A 27,546-nucleotide genomic window follows, 5' to 3' on the forward strand; every position below is an offset into this window, starting at 1 on the left:
TTAAGGAATACGGTACTATTCTTTGTAACCTTTTATTTAAATTTTTGCCTCTCATATGAAATTTAAAAATGGATACTGAAGTCAAATCTAAATGTTGCTATGACATGGCTGATGGTTTGGAGCCTCACAGAACATCCTTGGGGCAATAACGTGGCTGAGACATCAGATTCTATAATCAAGTCCCCAATGCCACAAATGCACAAATTCTGTTTTGTCAGTGAACTAAGAAAAGCTGGCTCACATTAAAATACCTCACTGACAATTTTTCTAATTCCCTTATGTGCCAACATATAAGGAATATGTGAAAAACAGGTTAAGTTTCCCAGTTTCTAAAACAAAACATACATATTTTTCATTTGACAGCTAAAAATCATTACTATAGAGTCCTTAATATTCTTAACCATATATTTGCATAACCCATGGATACAGACAATAAATAGTTTGGTAAAGGCCTGGAGTGTGGGGTGGGGTGAGCTAGAAGGGGTCAATGGGGGAGGAAAAAGGGATATATGTAATACTTTCAACAATAAAGATTAGTTTTAATATTCTCAACAATTCTTAATCCCCAACAGACAGGAGGACCATGAGGAGTGAGAACCAGAGCAGCATGTCCCAGTTCCTCCTCCTGGGGCTCCCCATCCCACCAGGGCAGCAGGGCGTGTTCTTCACCCTGTTCCTGGGCATGTACCTGATCACGGTGCTGGGCAACCTGCTCATCATCCTGCTCATCAGGCTGGACTCTCGCCTGCACACACCCATGTACTTCTTCCTCAGCCACTTGGCCTTCACTGACGTCTGCTTTTCATCTGTCACTGTCCCTAAAATGCTCACGGACATGCACGCTAAGTACAAATCCATCCCCTATGCAGGGTGTATTTCACAGATGTATTTCTTCATATTTTTTACTGACCTGGACAGCTTCCTTATTACATCAATGGCATATGACCGATATGTTGCCATCTGTCACCCTCTTCAGTACACCATCATCATGAGGGAAGAGCTGTGTGTTTTACTGGTGGCTGTGTCCTGGATTCTGTCTTGTGCCAGCTCCCTTTCCCACACCCTCCTTTTGACCCAGTTATCCTTCTGTGCTAACACGATTGCCCATTTCTTCTGTGACCTTGGGGCCATACTCAAGCTGTCCTGCTCAGACATCTTTCTCAATGAGTTGGTCATGTTCACAGTAGGGGTGGTGGTCATTACCCTGCCATTTATATGTATCCTGGTATCTTATGGGTACATTGGGGCCACCATCCTGCGAGTCCCTTCAACCAAGGGGATCTGTAAAGCATTGTCCACATGTGGGTCCCACCTCTCTGTGGTGTGTCTATATTACGGGGCAATATTTGGGCAGTACCTTTTCCCAACTGTAAGCAATTTCATTGACAAGGACATCATTGTGGCTCTCATGTACACGGTGGTCACACCCATGTTGAACCCCTTTATCTATAGCCTTAGGAACAAGGACATGAAAAAGGCCCTTGGGAAACTTTTCAGTAAAGGAACATTTTTCTCATAGTAATATCTGTGACTTTTTTTTTAATCAAACTCATTTTTGTTGATCTCACAGATCTTATTTTTTTCATTTGAGTATGTCTGAAAATTTTAAGGCCTCTGGAAACACAAGCCCTAAGATAAATGATGGTATATTGAATACACCTGGTAAAAATTTATTGATCAGAGCTTCATTATCTTATTTTGTCATTTTTTATTAAAGTATTTATATGTGTACATATCTTACCATTGCCCCCACCCCACTCCCATAATTGCCTTTACCCTCTAATGTTTTGCATCCATTGGTTATTTTAATATGCATGCATATAAGGCCTTCAGTTGATCACATCTCCCTAAGCTTCCTGCTGTAATTTGACAGTCTGTTTGATACTTTACTGCCTCTATATCTTTTTGTTCATCCATTTATAATGTTTTTTATTATCCACAAACGTGTGAGATCAGGTGGCATTTTTCTTTCATTGACTGGCTTATTTCACTTAGCATAATGTTCTCCAAATCTATCTAGGTTGCTGCAAATGGTAAGAATTCCTTCTTTTTTATGGCAGTATAGTCTTCTATTGTGTATATGTACCATAGTTTTCTGATCCAGTCATCTGCTGATGGGCACCTAGGCTGTTTCCAAATCTTAGCTATTGTAAATTGTGCTGCTATGAATTTATGGGTATATATATCCCTTCTGATTGGTGTTTCTAGTTTCTTGGGATAAATTCCTAGAAGTGGGATTACTGGGTCAAATGGGAGTTCCATTTTTAGTTTTTTTAGGAAACTCCATACTGTTCTGCCACAGTGGCTTCACCAGTCTGCATTCCCCCCAGCAGTGCACGAGTGTTCCTTTTTCTCCGCATCCTCGCCAACACTTGTCATTTGTTGATTTGTTGATGATAGCCTTTCTGACAGGTGTGAGATGGTACCACATTATCGTTTTGATTTGCATCTCTCAAATAATTAGTGACTTAGAGCATGTTTTCATGTGTCTCTTTGCCTTCCTTCTGTCTTCTTTTGAAAAGATTCTATTTAGGTCTGTTGCCCATTTTTTATTGGATCATTTATCTTCCTTTTATTAAGTTGTATAAGTTGTCTATAGATGTTGGAGATTAAACCTTTAACTGTGATAATATTTGCAAATATGTTCTCCCATACAGTGGGCTTTCTTTTTGTTTTTTTTGATGGTTTCTTTTGTTGTAAAAGGGATTTTTATTTTAATGTAGTACCATTTATTTATTTTCTCTTTAGCTTCCATTACCCTAGGGCAGTATCAATGAAGAAGTTCTTTTGGCATATGTCTGAGATTTTGATGCCTGTGAATTCCTCTAGTATTTTTATGGTTTCCCATTTTATGATTAAGTTCTGTTTATTTGAGTTTATTTTTGTGTATGGTGTAAGTTAGTGATCTAGTTTCATTTTTTTTGCATGTATCTGTCCAATTTTTCCAACACCATTTATTGAAGAGACTGTCTTGACTCCATTGTATGTTCATGCCTTCTTTGTCAAATATTAATTGAGCATAGTGGTTTGGGTCGATATCTGGATTTCTATTCTATTCCATTGATCTATGTCTGTTCTTGTGCCAGTACCATGCTGTTTTGAGAACAGTGGCTCTGTAATACCGCTTGAAATCTGGTATTGAGATCCCTCCTACTTTATTCTTCTTTCTCAGGATTGCTGTGGCTATTCAGGGTCTTTTTTATTCCAGACGAATTTTTGGAGAGTTCTTTCTAGATCTGTGAAATATGCCATTGGTATTTTCATAGGGAATGCATTGAATCTATAGATTGCTTTGGGTAGCATGGACATTTTAATGATGTTGATACTACCAATCCATGAACATGGTATGTTCTTCCATCTGTTTACGCCTTCCTCTATCTCTTTTTTCAGTGTCCTGTAGTTCTCCACATATAGGTCTTTTACCACCTTAGTTAAGTTTATTCCTATATATCTTTTTTTTTTTTTTGTATAATGGTGAGTGGGATTGCTTTTTTATTCTCTCTTTCTGTAAGCTCACTATTGGTGTATGGAAATGCCTTAGATTTCTTGGTGTTAATTTTGTATCCTGCTGCATTGTCGAATTCATTTATTAAGTCTGTTAGTTTTTTGTGGAGTTTTTCAGATTTTTTATGTACAATATCATGTCATCTGCAAATAAGGACACCTTTACTTCTTCTTTTCCAATTTGTATGCCTTTTATTTCTTCTTCTTGTCTAACTGCATTCATTATCTTATTAATAATGCTCTCCTTTATTAGTAAATTTTGATTAGCAAGTGCTAGATCAATTTTACTACTGATTTCTACAACTTGGAGGCCTAAGATATATAATAATATACAGTTTGGTTATCTGTTATTAGAGGATATTTTTGGAAACTCATATTTTGAGTTCATAATCTCAAGCTTTAACCTAAGAATATAAAGCATTTAGCTACATTATTTCTCTACACAATCTTATCTAAAATAATAGATTTTCTTTTCATCTTTATAGGCTTATTGAAAGCAAGGAATCCAAACTACTTACTTATATAAGAAGAAATGTATTACTCTCCAGCAATGATATAAAATGTTATAACTCTGAGATGAAGGTCCCCTTAGGAGACCACGACTGATCACGGGACCCACTTTGCTGTACTGTGTGGTTGATGTTGCTTAGCCCCCCCAATAATTAATGAAAGCATGCTTCATGCTGTCATCCTTTGTAGATACAGATACATACTATCACATACATACTCTCTGCACACATCATCACTTTCCTACAAACGCCATTCCAGTTCCAGCACTGACTATCCTTCATGGACATCCTGCCTTCCCAAATGAAGAAAGAAAGCAAAGCTTTCCAAGGTTTAGTGTGCACAAGAATTCCTGGAGAACTTGTTAAAACACAGATTCCTAAAAATAATAATAATAATAATAATAATAATAATAATAATAATATAATAATAAAATAAAATAAAATACAGATTCCTGAAATCTACCACCATGAAGTCCAACTCAGTAGTTCTTGGATGAACTCCCAAATTTGCATTTATGATGCCCCCAAATGATGCTGATGCTGCAGATCTGTGAACTCTGATTTGAAGAGCCTGGTGTAAATAATTAAATTATGGAGGTATGGGAGGCAAAATTATAAGATCTTACATGAACTCTGGGAGTGGGGAGAGTGAAACAAGGAAATACTTAAATTATATTAGTAATAGAGAAATATCTGGTTCATGTTGGTATTTTCAGATTGATTCTGCCTGCAGTACATTTCTTTTTCCAATCTATAATATCAGAGGCTCTTTCCTGAGCTATTAGATTTTCTATATATGTCTTTCATATATAGCATAGATATATCAGATACTATACATCATGCTTTGTATCATCACATCAGACTATATTTTCTATGCAAATGAAGCCAAAGTTTTTTTTAAAAATTACTACCTATATCCATTAGTGGCTTTTTGTATTTATGAAGCCTTGTGGGATTTCAGTGACACTTGTAATTTTGCTAATGTCATTCAAGCATATTTTGATATTTTAACTGATAATTATCTCACAATGCACAGTAAAATATACATTTGTTATAAAGCACTACTGATTTCCAATTACCTATATCCACAAAGGGACACTTGAGTTCTTGACAAGGCACTGGACAATTTTATGTTATAGGATGTCATTTGTGTCTAAAAGTTCTCATTTGACTTGACATGCTCCTCAACACAGTCCATTATATAGCATTTGTTGTGAGTCCCACCCATATTATTGTCATTATGGGCATCAAGCTTTTACCCCAATCTTTTCATCTCTTTTTTTGACTGCCGGATGCAAAATGCAATATATTTACCCAACTTTATACATAAATATTGGGTCGGCAACTAAGTAATTGCGGGTTTCACACATATATGGCTTCAGTTGAATTTTTAGGTTTGCAGACGTAGTACAAATGTAAAACACATTTTGTATTTGATAGTTGGCTATTCAGCTTTTAATCAGTAAAAAAAGTTTTTTGATCTGTTTTGTAGTTTTTGTTTGGCGTTCGTTGAAAAATGGAAAATCAAAAGGAACATTTTCGTCATATTTTGCTTTTTTATTTCCGCAAAGGGAAAATGCATCGCAAGCTCATAAAAAGTTATGTGCTGTTTATGGTGACGAAGCCTTAAAAGAACGGCAGTGTCAAAATTGGTTTGCCAAATTTCGTTCTGGTGATTTTTCACTCAAAGATGAAAGACGCTCTGGTCGTCCAGTTGAAGTTGATGACGCCCTAATCAAAGCAATAATCAATTCGGACTGTCACAGTACAACACGTGAGATTGCAGAGAAGCTTCATGTATCACATACATGCATTGAAAATCACTTAAAACAACTTGGCTATGTTCAAAAACTCGATACATGGGTTCCTCACGAACTGAAAGAATCACAGTTAACGCAACGCATTAGCAGCTGCGATTTGCTAAAGAAACGTAATGAAAATGATCCATTTTTAAAACGACTGATAACTGGCAATGAAAAATGGGTTGTTTACAACAATATCAAGCGGAAAAGATCGTGGAGCAGGCCAGGTGAACCAACTCAAACAACATCAAAAGCTGATATTCATCAAAAGAAGGTTTTGTTATCAGTTTGGTGGGATTACAAAGGAATTGTCTACTTTGAACTCTTACCACCCAACCGAACGATCAATTCTGATGTCTACATTGAACAACTAACAAAATTAAACAATGCAGTTGAAGAAAAGCGGCCCGAATTGACAAATCGAAAAGGTGTTGTATTCCATCATGACAATGCAAGGCCACACACATCTTTGGTCACTCGGCAAAAATTAATGGAGCTTGGTTGGGATGTCTTGCCACATCCACCATATAGTCCTGACCTTGCACCATCTGATTACTTTTTGTTTCGATCTTTACAAAACTCCTTGAATGGTAAAAATTTCAATAATGATGATGATGTCAAATCGTACCTGATTCAGTTTTTTGCTAATAAAAACCAGAAGTTTTTTGAACGTGGGATTATGATGCTGCCTGAAAGATGGCAAAAGGTCATTGATCAAAATGGGCAATACATTACAGAATAAAGTTATTTAGTTCCATGAAAAAATTGTCTTTGATTTTCTTTAAAAAATCCGCAATTACTTAGCTGCCGACCCAATATAAGACTTATTACTACATAGTCAGCAAGAAGAGTAACATTTAAGGCTATGGTGATGCCCAAACTCTAGTCTGTTTGAGGTATAAAGTTAGAAATAAAAACATTTGAAAGAATTTAATATGTGTTATATGTGTTGAATATATCAGGAAGGCAGGTAGGTGAGCAGTTAGGAGGCAGCAGTCCTGGATTGTGAGAGGAATCCCAGATTGGAGAGGGTGCAGGCTGGGCTGAGGGACACACCCCCAAGCACAAATTTCATACACCGGGACATATTAGTTAAAGCATAATATGCTAATGATATGCTAAGGCCACTTAACTGCTCACTATGACATGCACTAACCACCAGGGGGCAAATGCTCCGACTGGTAGGTTAACTTGCTGCTAGGTTCCAGCAGATCAGGACTGAGCAAAACTGGCCGAACATGCCCTGGAGCCCTCCTGTGGTCCCTTCCCAGCCCTAACAGTGCACAGGTGGGCTCCCTCCACCTGGCCTGCACCCTCTCACAATCCGGGACCCCTCGGGGGAGGAGAGCCAGTTTCAGTCCAATCCCACAGGCCAAGCCAAAGGACCCCCACTGATGCACAAATTCTTGCACTAGGCCTCTAGTTTAAAATAATGTGCAATAGTCTAGGATTTGGAAACAGCCTAGGTGCCCATCAGCAGATGATTGGATCAAAAAACTATGGTACATCTACAAAATGGAATACTATGCTGCCATAATAAAAGAAGGAATTCTCATCATTTGCAGCAACCTGGATAGAAATGGAGAACATCATGCTAAGTGAAATAAGCCAGTTAATGAAAGAGAAACACCACATAACCTCACTCATTTATGGATAATAAAGAACATTATAAACTGATGAACCAAAAGATAGATATAGAGACAGTAAAGCAACAAGCAGACTGTCAAATTACAGCAGGGAGGGTAGGGAGATCTGGGGGAGATAAGAGATCAACAAGGACTTGTATACATGCATATAAGTATAACCAATGGACACAAAACTCTGGGGAGGGAGGGTATTTATGGGAGGGGAGGGCAATGTTAAAATATGTACACAGATAACAATTTAATTTAATAAATAAATAAATAAATAAATAAATAAGATAATGTGTAATAGTGAAATAACTGTTATTCAAAGGTAGAAAGTGTATAGCAAGTCCCAAGAATTTTTCTGGAGAGACAGAGAATTAAAGCAGACAAATAATTAAAAACTGAACGAGGTGTGCCAAAACCGGTTAGTGGATAGAGTGTTGGCCTACAGACTAAAAGGTCCCAGATTTGGCCGAGACCGGTTTGGCTCAATGGATAGAGCGTCGGCTTGGGGACTGAATGGTCCCGGGTTCGATTCCGGTCAAGGGCATGTACCTTGGTTGCGGGCACATCCCCAGTAGGGGGTGTGCAAGAGGCTGCTGATCGATGACTCTCTCTCATCGATGTTTCTAACTCTCTATCTCTCTCCCTTCCTCTCTGTACAAAATCAATAAAATATATTTAAAAGGTCCCAGATTTGATTCTGGTCAAGGGAACGTACCTTGATTGTGGGCACATCCCCAATAGGGAGTGTGCAGGAGACAGCTGATCAATGATTCTCTCTCATCAATGTTTCTAACTCTCTATCCCTCTTCTTCCTCTCTGTACAAACTCAATAAAATACATTTTTTTAAAAAAAATCTGAACTACGTGTAAAAGGATTAAACCAGGATTAAGTATTTAGGAACTTCTCAGTACTCTATTCCCACCCCCACCCCACCCCCAGTGATTTTTATCTTACTAATTGTTACTAGGGTAAACTATTTATCAGGTATTTTCATACCTTATTTCATTTGTCTTTTTGCTGCCAGGAAGAAAATCCCACAATAGTATTCTCAAACTGGATTCATTCCAGTTACCAGTTTTATCATTTTCTTTTTATGAAAGACACTAGGATCTCTTCTTTAGAGATTTCTGAAGCCCTAGAAAATACTAATCTGCAGCCAGGATTCAAAAGCATTGACAATAGGGAGAGAGAGCCACAAAGAACAGAATTGACCAAGAGACTTAATGGAAACTGAACTGGTAAAGAAAGGCAAGACCCACCTTCAGAGAGATAACAAACATTTCCAAAGTTGGACTGCAATGGCTCCAAGAACAAGCATGACCCTCTGTAACTAGCCTGTCCCTATGGAATCTTCCTTCACCAATTCAAATGAGCTCACACGTTAAACCTCAATAAAATGTCAACTCATGGGTAAAACTGTACCTGACACTTTTTTTTCTTCCTTTTGTGCTCCAACACTTATTATGGAAACTATCACTACCTGATTTGATTAACAATAAATAGAACATGTTTCTACCATGTATAAACATGGACAGTATTTTACTTATTTGAACATTTTGTCAGTAGTGTATAGCATAGTACCTGGCCTATGATACTACTATATACATGGTAGGCACCAACATATACATATTAGCTTTAATATGAATATTTTTCTTAGTACAAACATTAGCATTGAGCAGCATGATACTCAAGAATGTAAGTGTGTAGATTCCTGAGTCAGACAAGAAACAAATTTCAACCTTCCCTTCCACTTACAGCATAGTTTCCCCACCTGTAAAATTTGATCATCGTAGTACCATATCCAAGATGTGGTATATAATTAGGGAACTAATAGTAAATGGTATAATACATTTAGAGAGATAATAAAGTGGAACAAAGTAAATATTAAGCTTTATGGAGAAATCATCACAGTTAGACATATATTGTCATTAATTGCAACTATAAGTGCAACTACATAGCACATGGGGAAGTAGATTCAGTATCCCCTCTGCCTGACACAGTATCTGGCAAATGAGAGAGATTAATAAATGTTGAGTTGCATGTTTAAAAATTCACACTTTAATTAGGACAGTAAATAAATGAAGTTTTAATTTACCTTTACCCCCCTTTAGCTGAGATCACCATTCAAACCAAGGAAATACTGACAACATTTATCATAGTATATGTCCTTTATGAAATATGCTGACTTACATACATTGTAGGATTTGGAGGGTTTAAGAGAATGATTTCTAGATCACTCTTCTCTAAAAGCTAAGTAAATGTGATACAGGACCATATTTCTTCACAAACACAGGATTTCTTCAGGATGTAATGTCAAAATATGGATATAACATTAGAGTCCCTGGGAAGACAGTTGTGAATTCCAAAAAGCCTTCTCAGTGCAGTCTTCATGTCATTGTTCCTGAGGCTGTAAATGAAGGGGTTGAGCATGGGGGTCACCACTGTGTAAAATACAGCTGCAACTTTGTCCTTCCCCCCTGAGTGTGATGAAGGTGGGCACAGATAGATACCGATTGCTGTACCATAAAACAAGAAGACCACAGTGAGGTGGGACCCACAAGTGGAGAAAGCCTTTTGCCTGCCAGAGGCAGATGGGACCCTAAGGACAGAGGAGATGATGTGTGAATATGACAGGATAATCAGGAAGAGAGGGCCGGTAAGTATCATGGAGGCCACAGTGAACAAGGCTACCTGGTTGGTGCTGGTGTCTGAGCAAGAGAGCTGCAGCAGAGGGACCACGTCACAGAAGAAGTGTTGGATGGTGTTGCCTGCACAGAAAGAAAGCCTAGCCATGAGCAGGGTGTGTAAGAGGGCAGCGAGGATGGTAAGAACCCAGCATGCTATGAGAAAAAGCATACACACAAAAGGACTCATGAGTGTGGAGTAGTGCAGAGGCTTGCAGATGGCCACATAGCGATCATAAGCCATCACCCCCAAGAGGAAGTCATCCAGTGCCCCAAATGTCATGAAAAACTGCATCTGGACCAAGCAACCCCCATATGATATGGTCTGACTATGTGTCTGGATGTTCACCAGCATCTTGGGGATTGTGGTAGAAGAAAAGCAGGCATCGGCAAATGAGAGGTTGGCCAGGAAGAAGTACATCGGGGTGTGTAGGTGAGGGTCAAAGCTGATGGCCAGGATGATGAGCAGGTTCCCCAAAACAGTGACCAGGTACATGCCCAGGAAGATGCCAAATAGGAGAGGTTGCTGCGCTGGGCTCTCAGAGAGACCCAAGAGGAGGAATTCAGTGACACTGGACTGGTTAATTCTTTCCATGACACCACTCTTTCTAAGAAGAGAAAAGAGATACAGGAAACTTGCGCAAAAAGTAACACTTGTAGTCCTCAATGATATAGTCATATTTTATTCAGTAGATTAGACTATAAAGGTCCCTAGACCTTCCCTCCTGGATCTCCCCTAATTCTTTTCTATTCTTCAGTTTAGCTGGTAAAAGAGAGCAAGTAGGCAGAGAGATTAAAACACAAAAGCAAAGTGGTAGGTATTGGTTGGGGATGTGAGTTCCAGGTTACTTCCATGTATGCTATATAGCACATGGGCATTAAGAGCTGCCATTTGCTGAACCGAAAGCACAATACATTGCAGTATCTAACCAACTGCTCTGTGTAGTGCATGCTTTTGTTATCTGACAGCACAGATATTTACACAAGGCTCAATGATATTAAGTCACAAAGAGGAAATACAGCATTTCCCACGTCCTTAAACGCCCTGCATCACAGCCACCTCTGAGCTGAACCTCTTCCTCTGCAGAAGGCAGATCTAGTAGGTGACTCGGTTCCCACTGCTCACCTCAGGATGTCTGGGACAGTGCACAGGGATGCTGACTGCAATCTTTGTGTGTCTCTGAGGGAAAACACAATCCTTCCTGTCCCTTTTTTGCAGCACTCACCATATTGCTCTGGCCCAAACAGCATTGCACCCCCAAAGGAGCCCACCCTGTTCCTGGGTTCTCCCTTTGGTCTCAGAAGACCATGCTTCAAGCACGCAGGGCTCTTCTTAGCCGACGGCAGTTGAGAGGTTTGAAAGGAGCCGGTGAGGCTAGTTTCATTGAGCCAGCTGAAGAGCAGCAACCCTGACTGCAGTGATGGGTGTTAGACATCCTTTGTGCACCTTGTCACGGGAGTATTTCTAGGTTCAGGGCCTCTGGAGTATGATTCCCCTGGCTGATCCTTAGAGACAGACATGAAGTAATTGTCTAGCCTCATACTCTGGCTCCCTAGGCCAGGCTCACCAAGGAGCATGGGAGGAGTGCAGAGCATACTGGGGAGTGGGGGGGGGGGGGGGTTGTATTTGATCAGTTTTGTGCCCAGGGATGACAGTGTCTTTGATCTCAGGGTAGTGGTTGCTTGGGGTATCTCCTCGGAAAGCTGGAAACTAAGGCATAAGGAGGTCAGGATAGGAGGTAGAACATAGCAAACTTTGACTCCAAACCTGGCCAAAAGGTTTTCTGGCCCCACTACCTTGAGGGAGGGGGAGTTGTTTGACTTCTCTGAGCCTCTAGATTTCAAGTTGTTGCTAAAAGGGTCATTAGCTTAGGCTGCTGGTTCTATCTACCAAAACACTCCTTCAGAAACTAAGGTAAACAAAATAATCTAGGAGAAACCCATGAGGGAAAGGAAGATAGTTATGAGCTGGAATAGAATGTGGGGCAGAAAGCTAGGTTGAGAAACACTTAAATAAAAAGATAAACATTTTTAGGAAATAATATAAGATATATGGAAATGGAAAATGGTCAAATATGTTGATTAAATTTTTGGTTTTTTTAAATAGTTAAACTAAAAAAAAAAAAAATGAGAGTATATCCATTAAATCAGAGTTAAAACTACAAAGCATTATCAAAAGATAATCAACCTGCCATGGCCATTTTTTCTCAATGGTTAGACTGTCTTCCCACAGACCAAAAGGTCTTGGATTTGATTCCTGGTCAAGGGCACATACTTCAGTTGTGGATTTGATCCCCTGCCCCAGTTTGGGTATTAATAGGAGGCAGCCAACCAATGTGTCTCTCTCATGTTGGTGTTTCTTTCTCTCTCTCTCTCTCTCTCTCTCTCTCTCTCTCTCTCTCTCTCTCTCTCTCTCTCTCTTCCTGTGCCTTTCTCCCCCCTTCCATTCTGTCTGAAAAATCAATGGTAAAAATATCCTCAGGTATGGATTAAAAAAAAAAAAAAAAATGACAGCCCAGCTGGTGTGGTTCAGTGGTTGAGTGTCAACCTATGAACCGGGAGGTCATGGTTTGATTCCCAGTCAGGGCATTCAATCCCCAGTAGGGAGTGGGCAGGCAGCAGCCAATCAATGATTCTCTCTCATCATGGATGTTTCTATCTTTCTCTCTCTCTCTTCCTCTCTCTTCCTCTCTGAAATCAATAAAAATATATTTTAAAAAGAATAAAGAATGTGTAGGAATGACCAATAGGTACATGAAAATGTGCTCAACATCATTAGGAATTGAGGAAGTATTCATTAAAACTACAAGATAACACTCCATATGCTCACAAAAAAATATATTTTTTAACTCAAAGATTTCTATTGTGAGAGAATATTTTGTTTTCTGGTTTATTTACTTGAGAAAACCAAAGTCCAAAGAGGATAAACAAACCTCATAAAGTCACAGAGCAATCATTTAGAATATGAGGACTGGGACTGGGCATGAACCAAGCTTTTCCCATAATGAATACCTTAGAGACTGGTATTCCCAGATGTCTCTGAAACTTCCCTCAGAGAGCTCTGGGGATTGTGCTAGAAGCTGCATGTTTTCCTGGGATCCTAGTCAGGCTGGCTGACTCGGGATTTAGAGTGCCCTCCTCTCATTTCTTCTGTAGAGTAGATTGGGCTTTCATATACCAGGGGTCCCTTCTGCCTTAAACATAGGGGAAGATGCTCTTTCCATTTGGTCAACAAATATGACTTCTTCAGTCTTGACAAGTGAGAACTGAGAACAGAATAATCAAACATCTACCTTAACATGAAGAAATAAGCAGCTCTTCTTGGCCCAACTCAGGACTGACAGTAAGTCATTGGCCAGATGTCAAGAGAAGCAGAATGGTCCACTGTAAATTGTTTCAGGAATCCTGTTTTTGGTAACAAGTGTAGTGTTGAACTTGGACAGATTGTAGCAGCTCTTTGAGGTCTGTTTATTTGTTCATAAAATAAGACAGTCGTATTAGATGGCTTAATGTCCTTTAAGTTCCTAAAGGGTGGGGTGGTTAGGTAGCTTTGATCCAAAGAACTATTGTCCCAGCTTATTAATTTAATCCTTTGTTCCCTGAAACCACCATTTCCTAAACTCCATATACTCCTAGAGGGACTTGACATGTGAATGGAGCATATCAGATCATGTTTGCTGTTTTCAAATATACAAAAGCAAGAGAATTGGTGAACATTTCTCAGCATTGGAAAGGGGCACATGAAGATATGCTCACATTAAATCTGAATTCCAAGCATTAATTTCTTGTGCATCTTTTTAAATTAAAATAAAACAATATTTAGTTTGAATGTAAGATATAAACAAACCATGAATTCAGTATTTGTGAAAATACACAATTGATTACTTTGAACAACCACAATACATTTTTTAAAATATGTTTTTATTTATTTCAGAGAGAGAATGGGATAAAGATAGAGAGATAGAAACATCAATACTGAGAGAGAATAATTGATCAACTGCCCCTTACATGCCCCCTACTGGGAATAGAGACCGAAACCTGGACTTGTGCCCTGACAGGGAATCAAACCCTGATCAGGAGGAGATCAGGAGAACATTCATGGGTCAACATTCAACCACTGAGCCACACCAGCTAGGGCATTTTTTTTCATTTTCACAAACAATTTTGAACACCTTCTATGTACCAGAACATAAGCAACCAAAGATCTTCTTTAAGAGTCATCTGTTTTATTAACTATCTCTGTAAGTAAAAGGTAATGCTGGTAGCTAAACAATAATACCATACAGTTTCACTGTAGCTTAAAATGTCATTTTACTGTCTACCCATCCATTGATTTATTCAATAGAAAATTACCAAGTACATACTAAGAAGAAACAAGATGAATAAAAATGAGTCCCTGGTACTGAGGACCAAACAGTCTAAGGGAGATAAGTAATTATAAGGCAATATATCAAGTGTTCTACAGAGACCCATATACAGGACTGGGAAGCACAGAAGATAAAGCAATAAACTCCAACATCTCCAGGAGGAGACATTCAGGGAGGTGGAATAGCTATGCAGCAAAGGCATGCAGGAAAAACATGATGAGTTGCTTGAGGACAGTGAATAATTCATGGGCAAGAATGTGGAGTGGCATGGCATGCGAGGCAAGTGTCATTGGACAGACAGATGGGGAAGGAATCGTGAAGGGCTGATTATGTCATGATAAGAAATAGCATCGACATTTTCCTGATATGAGGTAATAAGGAATCTTACAACATCCTATGACACAGACTCAGTTATCCCTCTTCACAGAGAGGGAAACTACGGGTCAAAGAAGCTAAATGAATTATTCAACGCATATTAGTAGGTTGGATATAGAAGGTGAATCAAAATTTTTCTTCTTTACTCTATGTGACTTAAATATTCTCCTAGGAAGCACGTAAATGAGTCTAAGGCAGAGGTTTTAAGTGTATAGATACCATGACAGTTCCATTTTGAGGGGGAACACAGGAAATGCTCCCCATGTGATTGTGACACACTCCTCCAGCTTGGATCCTTGGCAAGGGTGTTAGACCATTTGTCATAATAACAACATTGAACCCTAAAGACATATTGTTGTCCCAAAAGTTAATTGTTTTACATTTTATTAGTTTACATGCCTTAAAGATCAAAAGAATCATATTAATTCATTTTGTACATTTTCATTTTGAATCAGTGTAAACTGTTTATAATGGGTGATATGCTTTTAGTGAATAATAAGATTCCTAAAGGTTAAGTTAACCTTGAGCAAGAAAAGTAAAAATTGGAATAAATGTTCATTTACTCCACTTTTTACTATAAAGGTGATATAGTTGGATACATATAAAAATAATATATCACTGTATTTCCTGCTATTTGCTAAGCTCCTAAGTCTAGATCCAGTTGCATTTGGGGACAGAGGAGAGAGAGAGAGAGAGACAGTAGAAAGGAAAGAGTCTGGGCCTTTCATGTAAAAATCATGATTTGAGGCCTTAAGTTTTACAAGTATAGAAACTGGATCTTATCCAAACATTGAACAGAAGTGGACTGATTTACATCAATTCACACTCACATAAGATTGATGCATAAGCCAATATTACAAAATATCCCCATTTGCCATGAACTAGAACTGCCCAATTGAATGAGTATTTCAATTCTCTAAGGTGATGGATATGTTAATTAACTTGATTGTGATTATCATTTCACAATGTATCTGTAATTATGCACTAAACATATTAAAACATCACACTGTACCCGTTAAATATATGCAATTTTATTTGTCAGCTAGAGCTCGATACAATTGGAATGAATGAATTTGCTGATGGTTCATTTTCTCCTTATTGAACACTAGAGGCCAATGCACAAAATCCGTGCAAGAGTAGGTCCTAGCGGTCCCACCCCTTGCCCACCGGTCATTCTGGAAGGTCATTCCAGAAGGTTGTTCCACCATCAGTCTAATTAGCACGTTAGCTCTTTATTTATATAGGATATGCAGGAAGCTGAGCCAGAGTTAGAATGTGGTTTGGTGAACACTGAAAAACAGCATAGCAGATCAGAAAACTTAGGCTTTTGATTCAGACAATTTAACTTCAATTCCTAAATGTGTGGTTTTGCAAGTTTCTTAACCCCTCGGAATGCAAATGTATTCTTAATAACTTAATTCTCAGTTTCTTAATAAAGATAATCACAGCACCTTTGCACAGAGTTATCACTTAAGATAATCTAGTGACCAGTACATGGCTCTTGCTCAGCAAGTATTGTTATTATTACTCTGACTTTTTCATTAACTCAGAGCAATGGATATAGATTGGTTAAACCTAAAATCCAATATTTAGTTATGAGATTAGTTATGAGATTCCTGATGTATCCACAATATGGTTGCTACAGAAAATAAAAATATCTGAGTCTCAGATCAAAACATCCTCTTCTCTGAATAGGGCTGGAAACAAATAGGTAGTTTGGGGGATGAACTAAGGATTTGACACCTTTATATAGCTTTGCAATATATCAATCTAGTATCTAAATATAAGAAAGCCCTGTGAGAACAAAGGAGTCAGAAGCAAGAAGAGTCTATTAGATTTTTAAATACAGATGAAGAGGTTCAAAGTGTGTGGAAAGGTCAGATGAGTGAGACCATCATTGTTGTCAGAGAAAAAACACAATGATTCCCAGCCTTGTCAAAGGAAATGAGCAATATTTTATGCACTTCTAACAGCCTTTTCTTCGGAAAAGTTGGAAAGATTTGAAAGGGCCTACATGGACTGGGCTATGGATGACAAATTCCTGCTCCCTCACTTGTTCTTTCCTTCACACATTTGATTCTTGTTCTCCTACTCACTTGTCAGAGCTGCCTTTTAGAGAGTACAACCTGGTCAATTCGACAGAACTCCCCCAATCTCCAAGCCTTCCGGATGGTCACTTGGATTGATTCAATGAATCAATCACATCCTTCATACTTTAAAAAGAATTTTTTTTATTACAAAGATAATACGTTCTGGTAAAACTGAGTAATGCAGAAGGTGGCACCCACAACCTTCTGACACATACTCACTTCTCAAAAGAAAATACTATTGACCTCTACACAGTGTTTATTTCAGTGTCCTTACACATATACCAACAATTACGTTTTAATTTTACAAAAATGAAATTATGAATATACATGCTATTCTGAAATGTCACCTTTTTAAAAATGTATTTAAAATAAATTATACAGCTATTTTACTTATAATTATATAAGATCAATTATTTTAATTAATTATAACTAAGCAAAATGTTATTTACTTAATAATTATTCAGGGAAGTTATAATTATTCAGTGTGCTGATAGGATGGGTGCCATTCAGAGCACCTTCCATCCTCCCTGCCATGTTTCATGGGGACAGCTGACATCGTTTGAAGGAGCCTTGGATATCTGGTCAAGTGCTGACACCAATCTATAACTTTATAAATCATCTGATCCAAATGGTCTTTTCTAATGTGCATAGTTATAAATTCAAGCTCTCTCAAACAGAATTGTCTAAAACACGGAACTTTTCTAGGGGCTCAAAAATTTTTAACACATCTATATTTTACCTTTTGCTACTTATACTTAATACAATTTATTTCATACAGAATTCCAGACATGGAAAGAAGAAACCAGACCAGTATCTATGAGTTTCTCCTCATGGGCCTCTCTGAGCATCCAGAGCAGCAGCCTCTCCTGTTTGGGCTCTTCCTGGGCATGTACCTGGTCACTGTGCTGGGCAACCTGCTCATCATCCTGGCCATCAGCTCTGATGGGAACCTCCACACCCCCATGTACATCTTCCTGGCCAACTTGTCCTTCTCTGACATCTGTTTCATCTCTACAATAATTCCCAAAATGCTAGGTAATATTGGCTCAGGGAATAAGATGATTTCTTATGGTGAGTGCCTTACACAACTCTATTTCTTTGGCCTTTTTGCAGATCTAGACAACTTTCTCCTGGCTGTAATGGCATTTGATCGCTATGTGGCCATCAGCCACCCCCTCCATTATGCCATGACCATGAACTCCCAATGTTGTGTCCTTTTGGTGGCTGGGTCATGGGTGGTCACTGTCTTCCATGCCCTAGTGCATACCCTCCTAGTTACCAGGCTTTCTTTCTGTGGCCCCAATATCATCCCTCATTTCTTCTGTGATCTGGTCCCCCTCCTGAAGCTAGCCTGCTCCAGTACTTATGTCAATAGCCTGATGCTCATCTTTGTAGCAGGATTATTGTTAATTGGACCCTTTGTCTGCATCCTTACATCTTATTTTTACATTGCATTGGCTATTCTAAGAATTGATTCCCCAAAGGGTAAGCAAAAGGCCTTCTCCAACTGCACCTCCCATCTGTCTATGGTTTCTCTGTTTTATAGTACAGCTATTGGGGTCTATTTGTGTCCTCCATCATCCACCTCAGGTGGAAAGAACAGAGTCTTCTCAGTGATGTATACAGTGGTCACCCCCATGTTGAACCCTTTCATCTACAGCTTGAGAAACAGGGATATGAAGGGGGCTCTAGGAAAGCTACTCAGAAGAAAAACACTCTAATACTCTTTTCAGGACCTTAGGGTCCTGACTCCAAGACTCAGAACTGAGAGTCAAAAATTGGACTCTGGAGAGCCCGACAACTGTAATTTCTAAAACTGAGAGTCCTGTTTTTCTCATGTTTTGTATTTCACAGAGCAGACTGACATCTGAGGACAGGGAGAGGATCTGTGATAGCCTATCTCCAACCCTCTTTGTGAAGTGCCCATGCTTCGAGTAGTGTACTACACACTTCCACAGCAGTTCTTATTGTTACTGGATTAAGAAAAGTCCGCCAGTGGGGGCTTGTATACATATAAAATGAAAATAAAAGTGCAAATTTTTTGTTTAGCTCACGTTATAAAGGAACTATAGAAGATATATATCTCTAGCTCAAGAATATAAGATTCATTATGTCTGGTAGAATTAAATACAAAGGAAATGACCAGATACTTTACTCTTAAACAGGCAGTATTCTAGAGAAGAATAAGAACGAAGCTTTAATTTAAGTCCTGGGTTCCAGTGTTGGCTTTGCGACTGCTAGATAATCACTTAATGTCTCTGAGACTTGATTCTTTTATTTGTAAGTTAAAGTAAATGGATTGTGTTAGTCTAAGCCCCTCCACACATATACCCACCCTAGTTCTAATTATATTTACCGTATTTTCTGGCGTATAAGACGACTTTTGAAATGAAAAAAAGCCTGCTCAGATTGGCCAGAGTCAGAGAGGCGTCTATTAAAAAAAGAACTGGTGTTGCCTCGGAAGTGGGGGTAGTCTTATACAGCGAATATAGGCCTAAACCTATGTTTTAAATGTAAAATTAGGGGGGGTCGTCTTATATGCCAGAAAATAAGTAGTAATTTAGTGGCAAAAACTCAAGACTTGATGTCAGAAGTTACAAGTCAGAACCGAAAGTCCACCACTTTCATACTATATAACTTCAGGAAAGTTCTTCGTCTCAGTTCTGGTTTCTTTTTTCTGTAAAACTGAAAGAATAACTACATCATTGGATTCCTCTAAGTAGTAAATAATATGTTAACTAACTTGGATCATAGTAAATGCTCAATAAACAACACTTAGGCTGTTTCCATGTCTTGACTGTCATAAATAATGCTACAATGAACATGGGGTAACTCACATATATGGTTACTGTAAGGATTAAATGACATATAAGCATTTGAACACTTTAAACAGAATGCCTGACACATAGTAAACACTCAACCTATGTGAACTGTTATTATTGCCAACTCTGTCCATTCAATGATGCCAATGTTCATATGTGTTTCAGATTTTTGAGCACTGACTGATATGAAATCTAATAAAGAAATGTCACACTATCCTAGTGGGTTTGACTCAATGGTTAGAGCGTTGGCCTACAGACTGAAGGATCCCAGGTTCAATTCCAATCAAAAGCATATGCCTGAGTTGTAGGCTCGATCCCCAGTAGAGGGTGTGCTAGAGACAGCAGATCAATGATTCTCATTACCGATGTTCCTATCTCTCTCTCCCTCTCCCTTCATCTCTAAAATCAATTTAAAAAAAAAAAAAAAAAAATGGCCGAAACCGGTTTGGCTCAGTGGATAGAGCATTGGCCTGCGGACTGAAAGGTCCCAGGTTCGATTCCGGTCAAGGGCATGTACATTGGTCGCGGGCACATCCCCAGTAAGGGGTGTGCGAGAGGCAGCTGGTCGATGTTTCTCTCTCATCGATGTTTCTAGCTCTCTATCCCTCTCCTTTCCTCTCTGTAAAAAATCAATAAAATATATTTTTTTTAAATGTTACACTACTTCCTAGGAAAACTAATGATTTGTGTTCTCAGAATGAAGAGCATAAGTAAAAGAAAAAAGTGTCCATCCAAGCTGGATACTAAGAATAGTTAGAGAGCTATGAGTAAGATCAAGAAGGAAAGCCTGCTCTGACTGGTTTGGTTCGGTGGATAGAGCATTGGCCTGTGGACTGAAGGATCCAAGGTTCGATTCTAGTGATTCCAGTCAAGGGCATGTACCTTGGTTGTAAGCATATCCCTAGTAAGGGGTGTGCAGGAGGCAGCTGATCCATGTTTCTCTCTCTCTCATCAATGTAAAAAATCAATAAAATATATTTTTTTAAAAAAAGGAAGGAAGGAAAGCCTAAGAGAATATCTCTTTACCACATTATAACCCTTATAAATAAACAAAAACAACAACAACATAGCAACCACATAGAAAAGTAAGCAAGGATATAGTTGGAAAATTCAGAGAAGAAAAGCTAAAATGGTCAAAAAATTACCCCCAGCAGTTAGGAAAATAAAAAGTAAACCTCTTATAGTTTTGCGTTTTTTTGTTTTGTTTTTTGTCATTAGGTTGAGAAACAGCAAAGAGTTTGCAAATGGTGCTGTCAGGTGGTGTGGAAAGGGCACTCCTATATGCCCTTAAAGGCTATATAAATTGGTTTTAATTTTCTTGAGAACAATCCAGTGCCACTGATGAAATTTAAAATACACATATACTTCCATCTAGCATTTTCATTTCTATAAAAATATATGTACATGAAGAGGCTGTATAGGAATATCCATGAAGTGGTTCTTTTGTAATAGCTTCCCCAAAAAAGGAGATTAAGTGGCATGCGTAGGGATATTTTATAAGTTCTGGCACATCTAATAATCTAAAAAATACTTTTAAAATAATGAGGTAGGCCTGATGGTGATATAGGACCACGACATATTGATTAGATAAACAAAGAAAGCTCCAGAATAAATGAACTCATTTCTGTGGAAACAAAACTGTACACATACATATGTGTACAGGAAAATGTGTTAATGGGAACATGTCAAAACATTAAGAGATCACCCCTGGAGAGGAATGGAAAAAGTGACACTATCTCAGTTTTCAATACATGTTTCACAGCTAAATTTTTTTAAAAAATAAGAATATATCACTTAAAAAAAATGCTACATCTTCCAGGACTCAGGCAGGGAGACACCCATTCGTGATTTGACCATATCTAAGTTTTCCTGAGCTTTTTTCTCAGTGCCACAGTTTGGAGCTCACATCAGAGAACCCCATGTCCAGGCTGGTCTCCCAGGTCCTGGATGGTCTCCTGGGATCAGCTGAGATGTCAAACCACGGTCACTAATACTAACAGTGGAAGCACTGCCTCATGGGCCCTGCTCCCCAGAGAAGGCAGTGAATTCGGCCAATGACACACTTGGGAAACTGTGCTACTGGAAGCTGGGAATTCATGTAAAAACATGCTCAGTCCTCCCAGTGCCTTTACCAGACACGCTTTCCTGCCTCTGACAAGCAGAAGCACCCCTTGGTATCTAGCTATTCTGCCCTTCAACCCCTTCCTGACACCTTTCTTTCTTCTGTGCTGGGCAACTTTCTCTGTCTTCTCTAAATGGACTGCTCCGTGCTGCTGTAAAAGCAAAACATGATGACGTGTGCTGCCTAAGGGAGGATGGGCATGCTGAGCCCAGCCCATTGCAGTCTAACTGGGGGTCTGCAGTAAGGTGAGTGCCTGCGCTAGGGATGCACACCTACACAGAGCTTTCTGAGCACCTTACACTATTCCTACATAGGCTCCTAGTAATTTCCAGAGAGAAGACCATCGTTCTCAAATATTATGCATCCTGTGAAGTTTGTCTCTGACTCCCTAAGTTATCTTCCTTTTTTTTCTTCTTTCCCTTCACAGTGCCTCTTCCCTATACCATCATCAGATATGCTGTGTGTTCATGGAGTCTCTCCCTTCCCCTTACTAAACCTTAACCACAAAAAAGAAAGAATAATTTAGTCAAGAGTGTTCCACTCAGGGACATTATATCATATCACATATCACATACCTATATCACAGAATTTCTGTGATCATCAAGGAAAAATACATACATTAAGCTCTTAGAACAATTCCTGGTTTACATTAAGTGCTTAATAAATGTGGTTACAACTCTTTTTTTAATATATTTTTTTTATTTTTTACAGAGAGGAAGGGAGAGGGATAGAGAGTTAGAAACATCGATGAGAGAGAAACATCGATCAGCTGCCTCCTGCACACCCCCTCCTGGGGATGTGCCCACAACCAAGATACATGCCCTTGACCAGAATCAAACCTTGGGCCCTTCAGTTGGCAGGCTGATGCTCTATCCACTGAGCCAAACCAGTTAGGGTACAACTCTTAGTTCTTATTCCTCATCATACCATAGTGAAATCAATTAAGGATAGCTCAATGGCATATTATGAATTTTTACACTTTTATAATTGAACAAGCTAATGCTTACCTGCTTAAGGTGTACCATGGTGACAATCTTTAATTTGACATATAAAAGCAGACAGTTCAGGAGTGGCGAATAAATCCATTTCCATAGGGAAGATGATAAGTTAGCTAAGGGGGAGTGTGATACAATCAGATGCACACAGAACTCAAGGTATTCAGACATAAGTGTAAAGTCCAGCCAGACCATTTATGCTGAGTAAATCACTTCACCTCCCTATGCTTTGGCTTCCTGATCCATGAAATGAGGGTAAGTGATTGCTGCAGCTGGAAGTGCTGTAAGGTTATGTGAGACAATGCATCTGAAAGTGCCTTATAGGGGGAAGATCTTAATTGCTTGCACTTTTTTCTTCTAACAATTTAATTGTGACGTTTAAGTATTCTTGGGATAGCCATGGACATAGCTCACTTGTGGACTGCCAACTCTGATCTCCACCCAAAAAGCTATGATTTATGACCAGAGCAAATCATCATGATTACCCTGGGATGAAAAAGCAGACTCACAGAATTTTGCTTAGTTCTGAGAGCCACACTTTATTTTTTTTATTTAATTATTTAATGTGTAAAGTATTACATATGTCTCCTTTTTCCCCCATTGACCTCTCCCCTGCCATTCCTACCCCATCCCTCAGCACATGCCCTCAACCTATGTGTCCATGGGTTCTGTTTATATGTATACATATAAGTCCTTTGGTTGATTTCTTACCCAACCCTTCCCCTGCCTTCCCTCTGAAGTTTGACAGTCTGTTCAATGATTCTCTCTCTCTGGATCTATTTTTGTTCATCAGTTTATGTTGTTCATTATGTTCCACAAATGAGTGAGATCATGTGATAGTTATCTTTCTCTAACTGGCTTATTTTGCTTAGTATGATGCTCTCCAGGTCTATCCATGCTGTTGCAAATGGTAAGACGATATACAAACTGGAGCAGTTTCACTGTAGAGAGACCTGGATGGCAAAACACCGTCCTCCCAGAAAAACCTGGAGACCCTGTGTAGAGAAGACTGAAAAATTGATAGGCATAGTTGGACCAGGTACTCTCATTTAATCCTCATAACAACTTTATGAGTAATGTGCTATCAAAATCCCCCCATTTTACAGATGAGAACACTAGGCTCCTAGAGGGTAAGTGACTTCCTCAAGGTCATATGGCTGTTAAATGAAAGCTCCAGGGTTCTAGCCCACTGCGCAATGCTGCCTCTGTTGATTGATGTTTAGATTTAATGTTGAAAACTAGTAGACTTGTTCTCTGAGATTCCAGGGGACCAAAAGCTGTTCAAGTAATATGACAGTAACTAGTGTTACATATAATCAAAAATTATTTTTAATGATGTGCTGATAACTAAATTAGGTATTCAATTTTTTTAAAGCAAGCAATGGAAACCCCTCAATCTAAAAATATTTGTATTCTGTTCATTAAAGTAATTCATTTTCTTAATAGCTCTAATTATCTCTTCATTTGGCTCCTTTAAGGTTTTTATATCCTGAGCCAATGCATAACACTTGGCTGGGTTAAAGTATGTCTTTCATTTGTTAAGTGGGAGACAGAATAATGAATAATAATTTGGTGACATCTTAAAGACAAAATGATTTAAGAAAAGAAAAATGCAAAAGCTGAGAATCTGGATACTGATTCTCCTAAAACCATGTCTGTGTACTCTGAGAAGTCATTGGGTATCACTGGGATATGCATTTCCCAAAATAGAAATTGCTGGACCAAATGACCTCTGAAATCCCTGTTAGCCAAAATGCCTTGGTTAGATAGCCCATCAACAGTTCTTATTACCATGCATGAGATGCCTTGGTTTTAATTTGAGGAGTTATGTTATGCAGTGTCACTAGCATAGCCTCTGCAGCCAGATAAACAAAACCAGATTTTGCCCTTTTATGAGCTTAAACTTTCTATAGCTCAGTTTTCTCATTTGTGAAATAATAATGATAATAATAATAATAATAATAATAATAATAATTGCTTCCATAGAGTTATTATAAAAATTAAATGTGATAATGTAGCAAAGTCCCTGGTTCAAGGTAAGTTCTCTGTGGATGTTAGCTATGGTGATAGTGACAATGTTAATTATAATGAAAAATTCATACCTCGTTATTTTGGAAAACAAGCACTTGATCCTTTCATAAACACCATATGTAGTTTACATTGGAGCAAAAAAGTGATAGTAACTAAATGGCCTGCTCACATGTCCAAGTCTATAAAAATAACCCTTTTTTAAAAACAGTATAGAGGTTCCTCAAAAAAATTAAAAAGAGAATCACCATGTAATCCAACAATCCTACTTCTGGATATTTATTCAAAAAAAAACAAAAACACTAATTTGAAAAGATATATGCAATCCCATATTTACTGCACCATTAGTTATAATAGCTAAGGCAGGGAAATAACCTATCTGTCCATCGATGGATGAATGAATAAAGAAGATGTGATATAAATAAAGGAATATTATCCAGCCATTAAAAAAAAAGAATGAAATCTTGCCATTTGCAACAATATGTATGGATTTTGAGGGTAATATGCTAGGTGAAATAAGTCAGACAGAGAAAGACAAATGCCATATGACCTCATTAATATGTGAAATCTATAGAAAAAATTAATAGATACAGAGAACAGATTTGTGGTTGCTAGAGGTGAAGGTAGAGGAGGAGGTAAGCAAAATGGATGAAAGGGATCCAAAAGTACAAACTTCCAGGTATAAAATAAATAAGTCATGGGGATACAATGTACAGCATGGCACTAGAGCTAATAATACTATATTGCATATTGGAAATTGCTAACAGAGTAGCTCTTAAAAGTCCTCATCACAAGAAAAAAAAATTTTTCATTTTTTCAAATCACTAGCATTTGGTGTGTGTTTTGTTTTGTTTTGTTTTTAATATATTTTATTGATTTTACACAAAGAGGAATTGAGAGGGATAGAGAGTTAGAAACGTCGATGAGAAACATCGACCAGCTGCCTCTTGCACACACCCCCCCCACCCACCACTGGGAATGTGCCCGCAACCAAGGTATGTGCCCTTGACCGGAATCGAACCCCGGACCTTTCAGTCCACAGGCCAATGCTCTATCCACTGAGCCAAACTGGTTTCGGCAGTACACTAGCATTTGGATGCTAGCTAGATTTATCATGGAGATCATTCCACGATGTATACTAATACTGAATCATTATATTGTACACATTAAACTAGTATAATGTTATATGTCAATTATACCTCAATAAGAAACTAGTAATAATCATTTTTGTTCTTATGCCAACAGATGGAAAATACCAACTGGACCAGTGTATCCCATTTTGTTCTCCTGGGCATTTCTGCCTACCCACAAGAACAGATCCCACTCTTCCTTCTTTTTCTATTTATGTATGCAATCAACATTTCTGGCAACTTTGCCATCATCACACTGATTATCTCTACTCCACATCTCCACACCCCCATGTACATCTTCCTCAGTAACTTGGCCTTGGCAGACATCTGCTTCACCTCCACCACCGTCCCCAAGATGCTGCAGAACATTTTCTCTCCTACAAAGACCATTTCCTACATGGGCTGCTTAGCCCAGACTTATTTCTTCATATGCTTTGCAGCCATGGAAAACTTCCTCCTGGCTATAATGGCCTATGACAGATACATTGCCATCTGCCACCCTTTCCGCTATCATATGATTCTGACCAGGATGCTATGCTCACAGATGGTGGCCCTGTGCCATATCCTCTCCCATCTTCATGCCCTGTTGCACACCTTTCTCATGGGCCAATTGATCTTCTGTGCAGATAACAGGATCACTCACTTCTTCTGTGACCTCTACCCTCTGATGAAGTTATCCTGCTCCAGCACTCACCTCAACACCCTGATGATTCACACAGAAGGTGTTATTGTCATCAATGGAGCTCTGGCCTTCATCATTGCCTCCTATGCCTGCATCATCTCAGTGGTCCTCCGGAATCCCTCAGCCAAGGGCAAGTGGAGAGCCTTTTCTACCTGTGGCTCCCACCTCACTGTGGTGGCTATCTTCTATGGCACACTCACAGGGGTCTACTTCCAGCCTATTACCAGCTATTCAGTGGCCAAGGGTCGCATCCTGACAGTCATGCACACAGTAGTGACCCCCATGATGAACCCCTTCATTTACAGCCTGAGAAATGAGGATGTCAAGAGAGCCTTCAGAAAATGGAGGAGCAGATCATGGATTTCTTTCTTTAGATGAAACCCCAAAACACTGTTCCAAATTTTATTTGTGATTCTGGGAAAACAGTTTTGTCCCTTGTTATGTTTTTCTTTTAGAACTTCCTAGAAGTATCTATATTAAGTACATTTTACAGATTTTCTTATTGGATATTGTCCTGAGATTTCCCTTAAACACAAAGTACATGAAATTATGTATATAGTGTAAAACAATAGCATGGCTTTGGTTATAGCTGAGGTTGTTTTCTGGACCTGTGATTAAACACCCAGGTTCTAATGCTCAGAGTTACTTACATGCAAGGAACAGAAATCAATTCTCATTGATTTGTGAAGGTAATATGGTTATTGAAAATGTACATGGATTTTCCAAGGAGACTAAGCAACAGGGCTCAATAAAATGGAAGAGAAACACAGACAAAATCATATCTCAGATTGGTCTGATGAG

At 38.7% G+C, this 27,546-nt stretch overlaps 2 protein-coding genes across 2 annotated transcripts; one reads left to right on the top strand and one right to left on the bottom strand.

The window, feature by feature from the left end:
* Positions 1 to 583: 583 nt before the first annotated feature.
* LOC311630269 (uncharacterized protein) lies at positions 584 to 27,123 on the top strand (the record flags this gene model as incomplete). The annotated part of the gene is made up of 5 exons (XM_084899135.1): positions 584 to 1,496; positions 15,049 to 15,055; positions 17,745 to 18,037; positions 18,080 to 18,186; positions 26,179 to 27,123. 5 exons carry the CDS (start codon positions 584 to 586, stop codon positions 27,121 to 27,123), a joined length of 2,265 nt encoding a protein of 754 aa, XP_084755261.1.
* LOC311630348 (olfactory receptor 1N2-like) lies at positions 9,783 to 10,729 on the bottom strand (the record flags this gene model as incomplete). The annotated part of the gene is given in 2 exon segments (XM_084899256.1): positions 9,783 to 9,805; positions 9,808 to 10,729. Coding segments are annotated over 2 exon segments (945 nt in total).
* Positions 27,124 to 27,546: the final 423 nt, after the last annotated feature.

This window comes from Pipistrellus hanaki (genome assembly GCF_964339955.1).
Source record: "Pipistrellus hanaki genome assembly, chromosome: 11".
Classification (NCBI taxonomy): Eukaryota; Metazoa; Chordata; class Mammalia; order Chiroptera; family Vespertilionidae; genus Pipistrellus; species Pipistrellus hanaki.